Source organism: Zeus faber (genome assembly GCF_960531495.2).
Source record: "Zeus faber genome assembly, chromosome: 10".
NCBI lineage: Eukaryota > Metazoa > Chordata > Actinopteri > Zeiformes > Zeidae > Zeus > Zeus faber.
In genome coordinates this window covers 14,567,701-14,580,844 of record NC_137199.1, presented here as the reverse complement: position 1 = coordinate 14,580,844, position 13,144 = coordinate 14,567,701, and the positions used below count along the sequence as shown (strand labels likewise).

The 13,144-nt window shown below is 48.3% G+C and overlaps 2 protein-coding genes across 3 annotated transcripts; one reads left to right on the top strand and one right to left on the bottom strand.

The window, feature by feature from the left end:
• The first annotated feature begins 1 nt into the window (after nt 1).
• On the top strand, nt 2-8,966 carry ankrd13d (ankyrin repeat domain 13 family, member D). 2 transcript variants are annotated; one of them, XM_080007694.1, is made up of 16 exons: nt 2-414; nt 510-645; nt 744-868; nt 1,330-1,375; nt 1,958-2,101; nt 2,679-2,868; nt 3,450-3,516; nt 3,792-3,873; nt 3,985-4,046; nt 4,139-4,269; nt 4,767-4,924; nt 5,543-5,656; nt 5,914-6,084; nt 6,268-6,347; nt 7,077-7,307; nt 8,389-8,966. In XM_080007694.1, exons 1-16 carry the CDS (start codon nt 334-336, stop codon nt 8,461-8,463), a joined length of 1,893 nt encoding a protein of 630 aa, XP_079863820.1. In that variant the 5' UTR covers nt 2-333; the 3' UTR covers nt 8,464-8,966. The 2 variants fall into 2 exon arrangements, with proteins under 2 accessions (XP_079863820.1, XP_079863821.1); XM_080007695.1 differs by having other exon boundaries at nt 5-414; nt 5,909-6,084.
• On the bottom strand, nt 8,649-12,829 carry LOC307235879 (signal-transducing adaptor protein 1-like; the record flags this gene model as incomplete). Its single annotated transcript, XM_080008137.1, has 10 exons — nt 8,649-8,665; nt 9,994-10,167; nt 10,287-10,389; nt 10,693-10,762; nt 10,907-11,041; nt 11,218-11,402; nt 11,878-11,934; nt 12,195-12,311; nt 12,552-12,623; nt 12,740-12,829. The coding sequence occupies 10 exons, from the start codon at nt 12,827-12,829 to the stop codon at nt 8,649-8,651; spliced, it is 1,020 nt and encodes a 339-aa protein (XP_079864263.1).
• Nucleotides 12,830-13,144: the final 315 nt, after the last annotated feature.

The following is a 13,144-nucleotide window of genomic DNA, read 5'->3' as shown; positions in this document are numbered from 1 at the left end:
TAAATAAATCGCGATCAGCCGAAGATGATTTTTAAAGTATCGACTGGTCGGTAGCATTCGACGGGCATGTTTTATTTATATATATTTTTTTTAATAAATAAAAGTCATGCACGATGGAAGGGGCTGGACCTGCGGTCACAGCGTAGCCAGGCTAGCCGTAGCCTGGGTACAACGCTGGTGTAGTTAGATCGCTCCTACCGAAAGGGACTCCACCCATCCTAAATGTGGTGCCACTGACTTCTACCGCGAGAACCAGTTGTTTTTAGTATTTTAATAAAAGCCTCGGCTTTTTTTTTTTTTTTTTTTTTTAGCTTCACTATCAGGCGGGCAACCATGGCGCTCCCCGTCCCCCTGCACGCCCTGGTCTGGAACAACCAGTACCTGGAGCTGGACCGGGAGCTGCAGAAGAACCAGGTAAATGCGACGACCGTCCGACGGTTCGGACGCGGGTCCCCGCGGGCTCCTTGTTCTCACCGCCGGGTTTCGTCCCGTGCTCTTTTGTCCCGCAGCACGACGTGGAGCGCCCGGACCCTCGGGGTCGCACCCCGCTGGAGCTGGCCGTGTGCCTGGGTCACCTGGAGTCCACCCGGGTGCTGCTCCGGCACTCAGCCGACCCGACCTACTGCAACGCACAGAGCTGGACCAGTGGGTGCTCCGATGTCAGACCAGGAGTGTGTTGGACGATTTCAATCGGTCAAATCTGGACGTGTGTGTGTTTTTTTTTTGTTTTGTTTTTCTTTTAGTTTTGCAGGAGGCGGTGAGCACCGGTGACCCGGAGCTGGTCCAGTTGGTGCTTCAGTACAGAGACTTCAAGCGGGCCACCGAGAGACTGGCGGGCATCCCGGAACTGCTCAGCAAACTGAGACAGGTACCAGTGGGAAGTGGTTCCATGGGGGGGATCGGAGATGGGAGAGGACCATCGGAGCGTGTGCAAGACATGACATGGTGTTCGACACACGCTCCGGTCCGGGCCGCTTGGCGTGAAGACCTCTGGCGCCCTCATCACATCTTCATCCGCTGCATCACAGCTTCCTCACATCTTCATCACCTGCATCATATCATCATCACCCGCATCACATCTTCGTTACCGGCGTCATATCTTCATCACCGCGTCACGTCTTCATCATAACATCACCACCCGCCTCACATCTTAATCACCTGCATCACATCATCATCATCATCATCACCCGCATCATATCTTCCTCACCAGTATCACATCGTCATCACCGGCACCACATCTCCATCACCTGCATCATGACACAACGTTGTTTTCATTATGAAGGCTTCAGGTTTATTCTCTCATGTGACGGTGATTCACTGTCTCAACAGGCGCAGGACTTTTATGTGGAGATGAAGTGGGAGTTCACCAGTTGGGGTCAGTTTGATTTATTTTTAAATCTTTCTTCTCAACTCATGTGGGAATTATGTGGAACTCCAAATAAGGGCATACCGAGATCGCAGAAGGTGAGGTGAGGAGGGGAGAAAATTTACTACGACCGCAAATCCCGGCCGTCTGAGGTAGCATACTATTATGTTTTCTGTCCGCGAAGACATCGCTCTTTTGCCGGGAAATGGACTTGGGATTCTCCAGTCGTCTGTACGGGCGGTGCCAGAGCGTACATCGGCCTTACGTTAGCCCAGCCTATTAAAAAGCCTGATTGCCCTGTTCCCAGAAACAGAGAATTGTAGGAATGAGTTCTCGACTGGTGGCATAGCTTTGCTTTTTCCGATTCAATGCTGACAAGCCGCGGTATTAACCCTTTTAAGGTGGGTGTATTTCACATCATTTGCAGCACCGTACAAATTGACAGCTCCCAGAGAAACCACCGTCGCTTGGGGCTGTCGCACTATCACATTCCATACAATTTGCTCTCTGTTTCTCTCTGTCCCTCGCTCTCTCTCTCTCCTGATGTCTACGCCCCGACATCCACCCACGGCCGGCGTTCCACTCCTCCAGTGCCGCTGGTGTCGAAGGTGTGTCCCAGCGACGTGTACAGGGTCTGGAAGAGCGGCTCGTGCCTCCGCGTGGACACCACCCTCCTGGGCTTCGAGCACATGACCTGGCTCAAGGGCCGGCGCAGCTACATTTTCAAGGGCGGAGGTACGCAACGACACACCCGCCGTGCATTTGTTTAGCGAGTCTGGGAGGTTCCCGCAGAGAGTCGCCTGTTCCTTGAGCGGGCTAACTCCCGTGATGTTATTTTCATTACGCTCGGTATAAATCTGGGAAAGGGTTGGAGTCGGAGAGGGCTTTTTAAAGGGGAGATTTTGACGGCGGAAGTCCGGAGACTGTTTGGGCCGGTTTTATTTCCGCAGCTCACAGTAAGTCAAGCGTCGCTCTGTATTTAAGGACTAAAGTGTATTTAAGACAGGTTCCCCCTCCCTGTGTGTCTCCTGTCTGGAGCGACCAGAGCGCCTCTCTGCTTCCACCCTGTGGTCTCTCGTGCAAGACCCTAACATTGAACCGGTTCCGCGTAAATCCTATTTCCCAAGGACATTTTTTTCAGTGGTCATATCTGATGAAAGCACCGACAGTCATCCCCAAAATATCTGCCAATTATCAATATCCGGATACACCCGTGGAGGGGTGGGGTGGGGTCGGGGTTTGAGTGTCATCGCAATGAACACTTTTCGTAGCCCCCTTTAACTGTCACGCGCGGCCCCCTCATCGCGAGCAGATGACGGCGCCGTGGTGATGGAGGTGGACCACGACAAGCAGGTGGTGTACACGGAGCCGCTGGTGCTCTCGCCGCGCGACGCCCCCTCGCTGCTGGCGGCCATGCAGCCCTCGCAGGAGAACACGGCCCAGAGGCTGACGTCGCCCATCGTCTCCACGCACCTCAACACGCGCAACATCGCCTTCGAAAGGTGAGACGGGCCGCTCTGCGCCGGGGACCCGTCCACGCGGGAAACTTGAACCTCATTTGGGGGCTGGCTAAAGATAAATTAATAGCGGCGTTTCATTAATATTATCCATCATCTAAACTGTTTGTGGCTTTTCTTGCCAAAAAATGATGCTTAAATAGTAAAAATATTTTTTGTTATAAGAGGCTTTTTTTTTTTTTTTTTTAACTAGGCTGAAACGTCTTTATTTAAAAGCCGTATATGACCTAGTAATCTGTATTCCTCTCCTGAAGTCTTTCTGAGGGTACTCAGCCCTACTTGTGTTTCAGAACGATAAATGTGCAACTTATTTTATTTTTTTTTGTAATCGTTTTGGGTTTTTTTTCCTTCCAAAATCACTGAACAGAGTTTAACACATCTAGTGCGTGTGATTTTTTTTGGTCTTACACTCACACTCACAAAAGTTACTCACATTTGCTTGCATGTTTGTCCAATAGCATTCCAATCATAACTTACTGTGTGTGTGTGTGTGTGTGTGTGTGCGCGTGCGGTTGTGCGTGTGTGTGTGCTAATAACCTCTACTCCGCCCAAACTCTCCCCTTTAGGAATAAGTCTGGGATCTGGGGCTGGCGTTCTGAGAAGAGCGAAGTGGTCAGCGGCTACGAAGCCAAGGTCAGTGCTCGTGGAGGCCTCGGGTCAGAGGGAGCATTCATCACAGCTTATTAATCCTTTATTTTTCTCAATCGTTTGAGGTAACAAACGCCACATGCCTTGATAATACAAGATGCCCTACAAAGTGGGGATTGTGTCAAAGTCGGTCTCGTAATGGTCAACCAAAATCGTCATGACTCACCAATTTGATCTCGTCCCCGCTATGTGCTCTGAGCGAAGTTCAACACGTATGAAACGATCTGATGGGCCTTTCCTTTGTCCGCTTTGGGGGCTAGGTTTACAGTGCTACCAATGTGGAGCTGGTGACCAGATCCCGGACGGAGCATCTGTCGGACCAGGACAAGTCGAGGAGCAAAGGTGAAGCTCACGGGCGAACGCGGCGCCTTGTTTCTTAACCAGTAAACTGTAAAATACACGCACAGACAGATGACTCCCCCCCCCCCGTCTCCGCCGCCTGTTCCCACTCAGGGTCCAAGACGCCGCTGCAGTCCTTCCTGGGGATCGCCGAGCAGCACAACGCTCACAACGGGGTGAGTGTCCCCGCGGCGGCTTGCCTGAGTGTCTGGGTGTGTGTGGACCCACCGGTGACTGGGTTTCATCCGCGTGTGTCGTCCTCTCCCAGAGCAACGTGTCGCAGTGCGCCAGCCCCCACAACCCCACGGCCATAACGGCCGAGGAATACTTCGACCCGGAGTTCAACCTGAATGGCCGGGACATCGGGCGGCCGGTGGAGCTCACCAGCAAGGTCCAGAGGTACCGTGTCACTGTGGGGGGGGAAGAAAAAAACCCCAATTAAAGCTAAGGTTTAGCGATAAAACACAACGTGGGAAGTGTTGCAGATCATTGAGGTGCTGACAAGCGTACTCCAAAGCGGCATTGCCAACAATTCAGTATGTCTTCCTGGTTACATGTTACGGTGAAGTAATGCAATTTCCGGAACCCATAGACCGTTATAGCTTCTAATCCATATGAAATAATCGTAATTATTAATAACTTAATAATAACTTCCATCGTGATATCTACATTACTAATAATTGTTATTGTTTCGCAGCTATTTATTGTGTGTAAAAATTGTATGAACGCACCACTCGCCACCCCCAAAATATCCTCAAATTATCGATATCGAGGTAGTAATGAAAAGATAAATATATTGTGATACTTGATTTTTGTCGATCTCGCGCCGCCCTGCGACAACAACTAGCGAGCGGCACATTATACTCGGTCCCTCTCCCTCCCTCCCTCCCTCCCAGGTTCAAGGCCACGCTGTGGTTGAGCGAGGCCCACCCTCTGTCTCTGGCCGAGCAGGTGACGCCCATCATCGACCTCATGGCCATCTCCAACGCCCACTTCGCCAAGCTGAGGGACTTCATCACCCTGCGCCTCCCGCCGGGATTCCCCGTCAAGATAGGTGGGTACGGGGGGGGGGGTGGAGAACCCCTGATATTGGTGGTAGTGGCGGACTTGGAATGGAGAACCTGTGGTCAGGCTGCTTTTTATTTTTGAATTTTTATTTGTAATTTTTTGTGGCAGCGCGTCAGGAGGGGGTTTGCCATACAGGGGCGGATCACGTTCTTGCGCGAAGTGTGCGAAATTTCAACTTCTGCGCTTTTATTTTGAAACACCGTCTCAAACCGCGGAGGGTGGCTGTCATCACCTCATCGCACGGATCTTTAAAGACACTGCTTGACTCAAGCAGAGCAAAGCCAAAGAACAAGCATTGTGGAGGAGTGCATTACAATGGTTCAAATCTTAGATCAGGTTTAGGTTGTGGAAAAATAGAGGTTAGACCAGTTGAGAACCACTGGACTAGAGCTTTTGTTTTGGGGAATAATGGGGAAGGTGGTAGATGTGTGATGCTTTTTTTTTTTTTTTTTTTTTTTATTATTATTATTATTATTATTATTATTATTATTATTATTATTTTATTTTTTTAAATGCATTGGTTTATTTTTTTTTCTCCCCTGTTTGGGGAACGTGCCTGGTGGTCTGTGCGTGACGTGTGATGACGTGTTGTTCTGTCCTGCAGAGATCCCCCTGTTCCACGTGTTGAATGCCAGAGTCACCTTCAGCAACTTGTGTGGGTGCGACGAGCCGGTCAGCTCCATCACCGTCCACACGCCAGAGGGCTCGACTGAGGCCGGTAACTACACACACACACACACACACACACACGTTCTAATCAATGTATTGTACGCCCTAGAATCCTCACTTTCGCTACTAGAAAAATAAAACCAATTAAATCCAAAACATCTGCGGGGAAAAAAAATGACAATCTCAGTTTTTAAATAGAGAGAGGGGGGTTGGGTTTGATCGGAGTGAATCATTTAAGGGGTCTTTTAAGGAGAAAACGTTGGAAACCCCCCGCTCTACGCCGTGCGCCTTCACCCCGCAGGCCAGGCGGCGCCGCCCCCGCTCCACTGCGAGGTGGACCCCTCGGTGTTCGAGCCGCCGGAGGACTACACCACGCTGGGTCCCGGGCGCAGCGAGCCCATGCGGGACGAGGACGACAACCTGCTGCAGTTCGCCATCCAGCAGAGCCTCCTGGATGCCGGCACAGAGAGCGACCAGGTCAGAGCGCCGCTGATTCATCCCACTTTGGATTTTAAATAAATGCCATTGGCATCGCCGTTGTACATACCAGCATTTCCTCCTGGTTGAGTCATTTTCGCGTGTGTGTGTGTGTGTGTATGTGTGTGTGTGAATGTGTGTGTGTGTGTGTGTGTGTGCACGCGTGTGCGTCTGCGTGTCCAGGTGACCATCTGGGAGGCTCTGACCAACAGTCGTCCAGTGTCTCAGTCTCCCCTGTACGAGGAAGACTCGCAGCTGGAGAGGTGAGACTCTCTCAACCCTCAGTCAGCTCAAGGCGTCAGTAGGAATATTATCGTTGGTGCCCATGTGCATCTTTAAGTACAACTTAACAATATCTCTGAACCTCTGCGTCCACATGAGCATCGGATTATTAACGGGGAGTCGTTTTGGGTCAAATTGGGTCTGTGGCCTCTGCCAAGTGAGAAGGAATCGTCCTCCGTCAGCCTCCGTCGGTGGCTTAGTGCGGCTTAGCCTGGCTTAAAATGAAGTCCTCCCACAGAATGTCATTATGGCGCGGTCTGTAGCCCTCGCGCCCCCACAGGAGCAGGGCTGTTACTCGGAGGTTGCAAAGCGGTAATTGGCGAAGATGAGATGAGATCAAACCTGCGATTGTGTCCCGGAGACGTGGTGGAGCTCGCGAGGTCTCACGGGCGATTTGGCGTCGTGTCTGATTTGCGGGAGACGCGGCCGAAAAGGATGAATCTGATTGGATGTCTCGAGATATATAGCGCCATTCGACTCCTGTCTTTTGCTCCAGCGAATTAGAAGTCCTCGAGCAGAGATTTCCGTCCAAGATATCCGCGCTTACATAATAACAAATAAAAAAATGTCAAAGTTAATTTGACCAAAGTTGGTTTTTACCGTTTAGAGGTTTCTCACCAGTTGACCGTTGCTCCTTGGTAACGCTACGTCCCCGCTCCTTCATCCACATCTAAAATCCCCCGCCCCTCGCGCTGTGTCGTCTGCGGCAGGGCGATCCAGGAGTCGCTGTCCATCTCCTTGGCCGGCAGAGAGGACGGCTCCCCGGGAGAGCCGGCCCCCTCCCCCGTCTCTCCGCTGGAGCCCGCCGCCGCCCCCCCGCCGTCCTACAGCGCGGTGGCCGAGCCGCGGCCGGCGGGAGACGAGGGCGCCGCCTCGAGCTTCGACGAGCAGCTGCGGCTCGCCATGGAGCTGTCGTGCAGGGAGCAGGAGGAGATGGACAGGTGAGGAGACGCTGGGAGGGACGGTCCAGTCCAGTTCCAAGAGCCTCGAAACCCGGAGGAGTCACTTTCTCTCGCCTCCTCTTTGTTTTTTGTTTTATTTTGGGGGGGGGTGCTCAGAAAGTGGGCGGGGTTCCGCCGGATGGCCGTGGCCAGCGCATCATAGAACACACCCCCTTGTAATTTCAACTGACGTTAACTCTTGAAAAGCATTTCCTAGCTGAAATGAGTTGAAGCAGTTAAGTGGGCGTTACTCTGAGCCGTAGGGGGCGCTGCCTGAGAAATCCAACCAATCAGGAGTTGTGCTTTATGGATTTTAACAATCAATACTGCATCCTAATACTCCCTTCCAGAGTACCAGTGTTTGGTGGTATTCGCTGAAATCTTGGAAAATGCCCACTACAAACCTTAATATGTCTGATTTTACATTCCACATCTTTTGCGTTTCTTCTGATAACATTGCTTAAACTTTATTTATTATACATTATTATTTATTTGGTTATTTTTTAGCTTTTGTAACTTTTCTAGAATTTTTATATTTTTAATATATATGTGTGTGTGTGTGTGTGTGTGTGTGTGTGTGTATATATATGTATGTATGTATGTATATATATGTGTGTGTGTGTGTGTGTATATATATATTTAATATTTATATTTATAATTTTTTTTTAATATATTTTATATCTACCTGATCTCCTTTTTATGCGTATTTTTACTTAGTTGTACAAAGCTTGGAGTTTGAAAGAAAATCGATTTATAAATTAAATGCGTTATAATAATAAAAACCCAGTAAGAGTCAGTAAAAAAAACTCAGTAAAAGTCATGAAGTGTTTTTTAAAACAAATATGATCTAAAGCGACATTGTGGAAAATGATCTCTCTCTGAAACAAGCGGAGTATTAAAACATGTTCTTCAGCTTCAAAACCATTCAGTCAACTCCCCGCTCCCCCCTCCTCCCACACAACAAGGTTGCTTTTTTTTAAGGATTTTAATGCCGTTATTGCGGCGTGGGGTTAATGAGCGATGGTACAGCCGGTGTTCAATCCTCCCGCGAGCATCTCCCTAACTTCCATTCTGATCACAGGAAGCAAAAGGAGGAAGAGGAGGAGCTCGAGAGGATCCTTCAGCTGTCGCTCACAGAGAAGTGATGTTGCCGTGACGACTGCTACAGTGTGGATGCGGGTCACGGCTGGCGGAACAACCCTGTTAATTTATTTGGATTTGGATGTTCTTTTCTTTTTTTGTTTTTATCCCGATATGTTTATTTATTATATTGGATTTGAATTTGTTTCTCTTTCTCACAAAGGCTGCTACCAGATAGTGTGTGTAACCATTGTTGACTGGTCACGGAGTGAGCGGGACTGGGAGGAATAACGGGTTGTAACAGATACACTAATAGGAATGGGGGGGAAAAAGGAAGTCTTTGTTTTTCTTCTATATATCTATTTTTTTTCACAATCCTGCTGTCTTTTACTGAGTGATAAATGAACCTTAAACTTTACACATAATGATCCGTAAACTTAAAACATAATATATAAACTTGCCGATAATGATATGAAATTAAAAATAAATATATTATAATGTAATAAATGAATGAAAAATAATATTTGAAGCAGATTTATGTTGGCCAATTTCAGTGTGAGGGGTGGGGAATAAAATATGATCCTGAATAATTGTTTCCATTTATTTTTTTTATATTTTTTAGGCTATTCATCTTTATACACAGAAGCCAACTTTAGGCAATGGCAGGTTTATTTGGATAGCACATCTCATGGACAGGGGCAATACAAACAACTGAAATCATTGAAATAAGAGACTTAAAACAAACCAAAAAAACCCCAGAATAAAATCAGTTAACAGGATAAAGTGCAGGTTGAAAACACACTAAAACATGGCGGGACTCAAACCCACATTCACTTGGTCTTTGAGACTAACCCAGCCTGCACACCTTATCTTTATTGACTTTTTGACTGCAACTTACAGTTAAATACATTCATTTGTTAAAGAATCACACTGTCTGTCCAAAATTGATTTTATTCACCTGAAGATACAGAAAAGCTCTTCTAAGGTTGATTAATACTGAGATTATATATATATATATATATATATGTGTGTGTGTGTGTGTGTATATGTATATACACACACACTCACACATGCCACAAGATAGGCATTTTCTTTCTCATTTGGCAGAAAAAGATTACCCGCGGTTGCCACGTTTTCAACCAAATTATGCGTATCACACCAGCGTAACCGATGTCTACTTTGTGTGTGTCCATATTTTTTATACATGCATCAACTGATGCTGATGATGTTCAGTCAAAATCCTATCAAATACAAACTAAAATCTGTGTCATACATTAAATCTGGGTCATGCGCTTCGCCATGCTGTTGAGATTTTGACACGGGATTAAATGGTGCATCAGCACCACAAGTGCTACCAATTGATACAGATTACTATTGTAAGCTTGACCAAAATTGAAAAGTGACGTGCTTCACATTACAAATGACATTATTTCCGACGGTATCTTATCAGCGCACTCCCTGCGGGCTGGCGGCTCAGATGTTTCTGCACAGGACGCCTTGTATCAGGCGCCGATTCCCGGGACGGGACCTGATGGTCCACTGCTTTGGAGTTCTGGTCACAGATGCGTTTCCTTGGTTGCCGTCATGCCTTTTTTTCCACACACACCTGGCTTTGGCTCGTCCTCATCGGGCACTATGTAGTCGCCTTCAGCCTCCTTGCTCGGGGGAGACGCGTCCCTCTCCTCGGGCTGTGACTGGACCATGGGCGCCACTTGAGCCCTCGGGACCAGTCTGGGTGTTGTGGAGGAGATGGTGATGTACTCGGGTGCTGGCGACAGATCTGTCAAAACACACACACACACACAAACAAACACTGGAATGAGCGTGCTGTATATCGATTGCACTGTCCTACTCCGGTTCAAAGCTCATGTGTAAGCAAGGACCCGGTCCCACGCTCACCGATGCGAGTGCTGTAGGGCTGTGACTTGTTGAAGGGATAAAGACGAAATGCTGTCAGCTGAAAGAAGCATTGAAGAACCTCATCCAACGAGGCTGCTGATACCTAGACGAGGGGAAAGAAAAAGGAGATAGGCGTGCAGACTCGCAGATTAGTAGTTATTCCGAGGATGTTCACAGAATTTAAACAAATTTTGGTCACATTTATGTCAAGTCTTTGGGGTTTTTTTTAATTGTCAAATGCGCTGCAGTGGTGCCTTTGGCGGCCTGCAGTTCCTGCGGGAAATTGATCCTGTTAATGCATTCCTCTCATAATCAAGAGCCAAGAGAGGGGATATTAGATGTTGAGGGGATTATCCGGTTTGTCCATGTGTAAATGAGCATAAGCAGCTTGTTCTACTGTACTTACCGGTGTATCCAGTTCAATGATAAACCCTTCCTCCACGGCGGCCACCCTGAAGTTCCTCATGAGGGTTCCCCTGAAATGGAATAGGAAGAGGAGGTCACCGCTACTGTCTCTGAAACAAAATGTCATGTCAATGAGATGCCACTCTGTTTGGAAGCCAGTAGTGCAGCCCGGGGGTGGGGTTGGTGGTGGTGGTGGTGGTGGTCGCGGTGCGGACCTTGTGGGGTGGATCACTCTGACAGTCAGGGCGTAGTTGTTGGCCAGGCTGGAGGGACGGAGGACGACGTTGCCGCACTCTGGGTTCTCCTCCAACATCTGCTCTGCTTCCTGACGAGTCATGGTGTAGAAACAACTGCAGATAGAAACCCAGGAAACGCTACTTGGGTGGTGCGTGGTAGGGAGAAACTGCCACAGTCAGCCACATAAACATGCACATGTAGATGGATGGATGGATGGATGGCTAGGTGCGTATGTCAATAGATAGATAGAGGGAATGGGACAGTGCATGAAAAGGACACTCAGACTGACGCAGGCATCTCAGAGGCGTGTTTGTCTTTTGACGGAGGACACGAGGTGGAGGTGAGGAAGGAGGGACGGGGCGGGAGTGGCGGAAGGGTCGCAGTGGGAGCTCGTCTCTCGTTCTCCTGGACCAGCACCTCCTCCAGCCTCAGCATCTGGCCCGGGAGCAGCCCCAGGTTGCTGGGGATCGCCTTCTGCAGGTAGACGGGGATTCCAGCACAATACAAGAATTTCAGGAGCTATGCCCAATATGATCATAATTATGTATAAACGGTGTGCGCCAATAAATACACCACCCTGATCATGAATTATAATTTTACTGCATTTTTGCCGTACATGACCTTATTCTTTATGATGTTTTTATAGGATTCTGACCTCAGAAACCATAAGTGGTCAAATTATTAAGGGAGGAGCCTGAGGGACGGTGTCCAATGTTGATGAATAATATCGTCTTTGAGCGGGTACAAGAGGCATATTGCAGTTTTCCGTCATAATTTTAGAAAAAAAACGAAAAAACAGTACTTATTATGATTATTATTATTATTATTATTATTATTACACCGTGCTTCAAAAATAAATGATATAAGTTTAATACTAGTTTCCATGTTTACAGCTGGTAGATAGAGCAAGAGAGGAGCTGGGCTGATGGAATAACCCGACTGAACGTACCCTCGCTACAGTCATGATGAAGCCCCTCCACACATCCGCCGCCGCAGGGTTGTCCATCTGAGCAAACAGCAAAACAACACGCTTTGTTTCCACTCTTCCGCCAGTTGTTATTTACTTAAAAAAAAACAAAAAAACAGACCCCTAACTTTATCAAGTTGGGAGCCAAGGGAGCTCCAACTCAAAATCCATGCAAGGGCACCAGTGTGCTGTAACCCACGGGATGATCAATGATGAGGAACCCCTGACATCTTGGTGAAGATTGGATGAAACATGAATTCACCAGCGGCGAGAAAACACAGAAAAACGTGATGTTTGACCTTGAGCTGCACCTCATCCCGGTGCAGGCGGAGGGTGAAGACGACCGCCCGCCTCCCCCGACTTGGGGAACCTGTGAGCATGCACTTCAGCCCGAGCAGGTCCAGCTGCTCTGTGTACTGGCGAGGAAAAAAAGAGAATCAGTGACACTCGAATCCCATCTCCATCATGTCCTGAAATACCGCAAAGGAATGTGCAATTATATATGATATTATTATTCTGCTTTCTGAAACCGGGTTTTCCCCGCCTCTGGTTCAAGGTGCTTTATCCTCTCTCATCCCCACGTTGGGCAACCGGCGTTAACTCTCAACGTCCCATAGGTCGAAGCGAGATGCACAACGAGCGAGCGGTTCCCTTACCGTCTCCTGCATGTCATCTTCATACAGGAAGAGCGAAGATCCGCGGAGCTCCGCAAAATACTTCTTGAAGTCCTGACCCAACACAACATTTTTATCTATTATTATTATATATATTTTTTTAAACTTATAATTGAGTACAGCACTGCCAGGACGCTATCGAGCCCCCTCCCTCCCTCCCGTGTCGTCACCTTCTTTTCGGTGTATTTCTTCAGCAGGGGTCCAGAGTGGTAAAGCGGCAGGGCTGTGATCGCGGCCCTCCTCTTGTGAACCACAGCCATCTATTTATTTATTTATTTATTTATCTATTTATCTATCTATTTATTCATTTATTTAATTTTGAATATCCTTTTTTTGGAACACTCACTTCAGTCGAGCTCCAGCCTGTTCAGGTGACCGCGCCTCTCTGCTCTCACCGCCGACCGATCCGTCCCTGGACGGTAAGGGTTGCGGGCATGAGGAAGTGGGGCGGTGGCTTTACGGTGGGGGGAAAGCACCAGGCTGTGTTCACTTTTCAACTTTGGACCCCTGTACATATTAAGACGGGCTGGAGTTGTGCCTCAGTCTTCCGAGCACACACACACACACACACACAC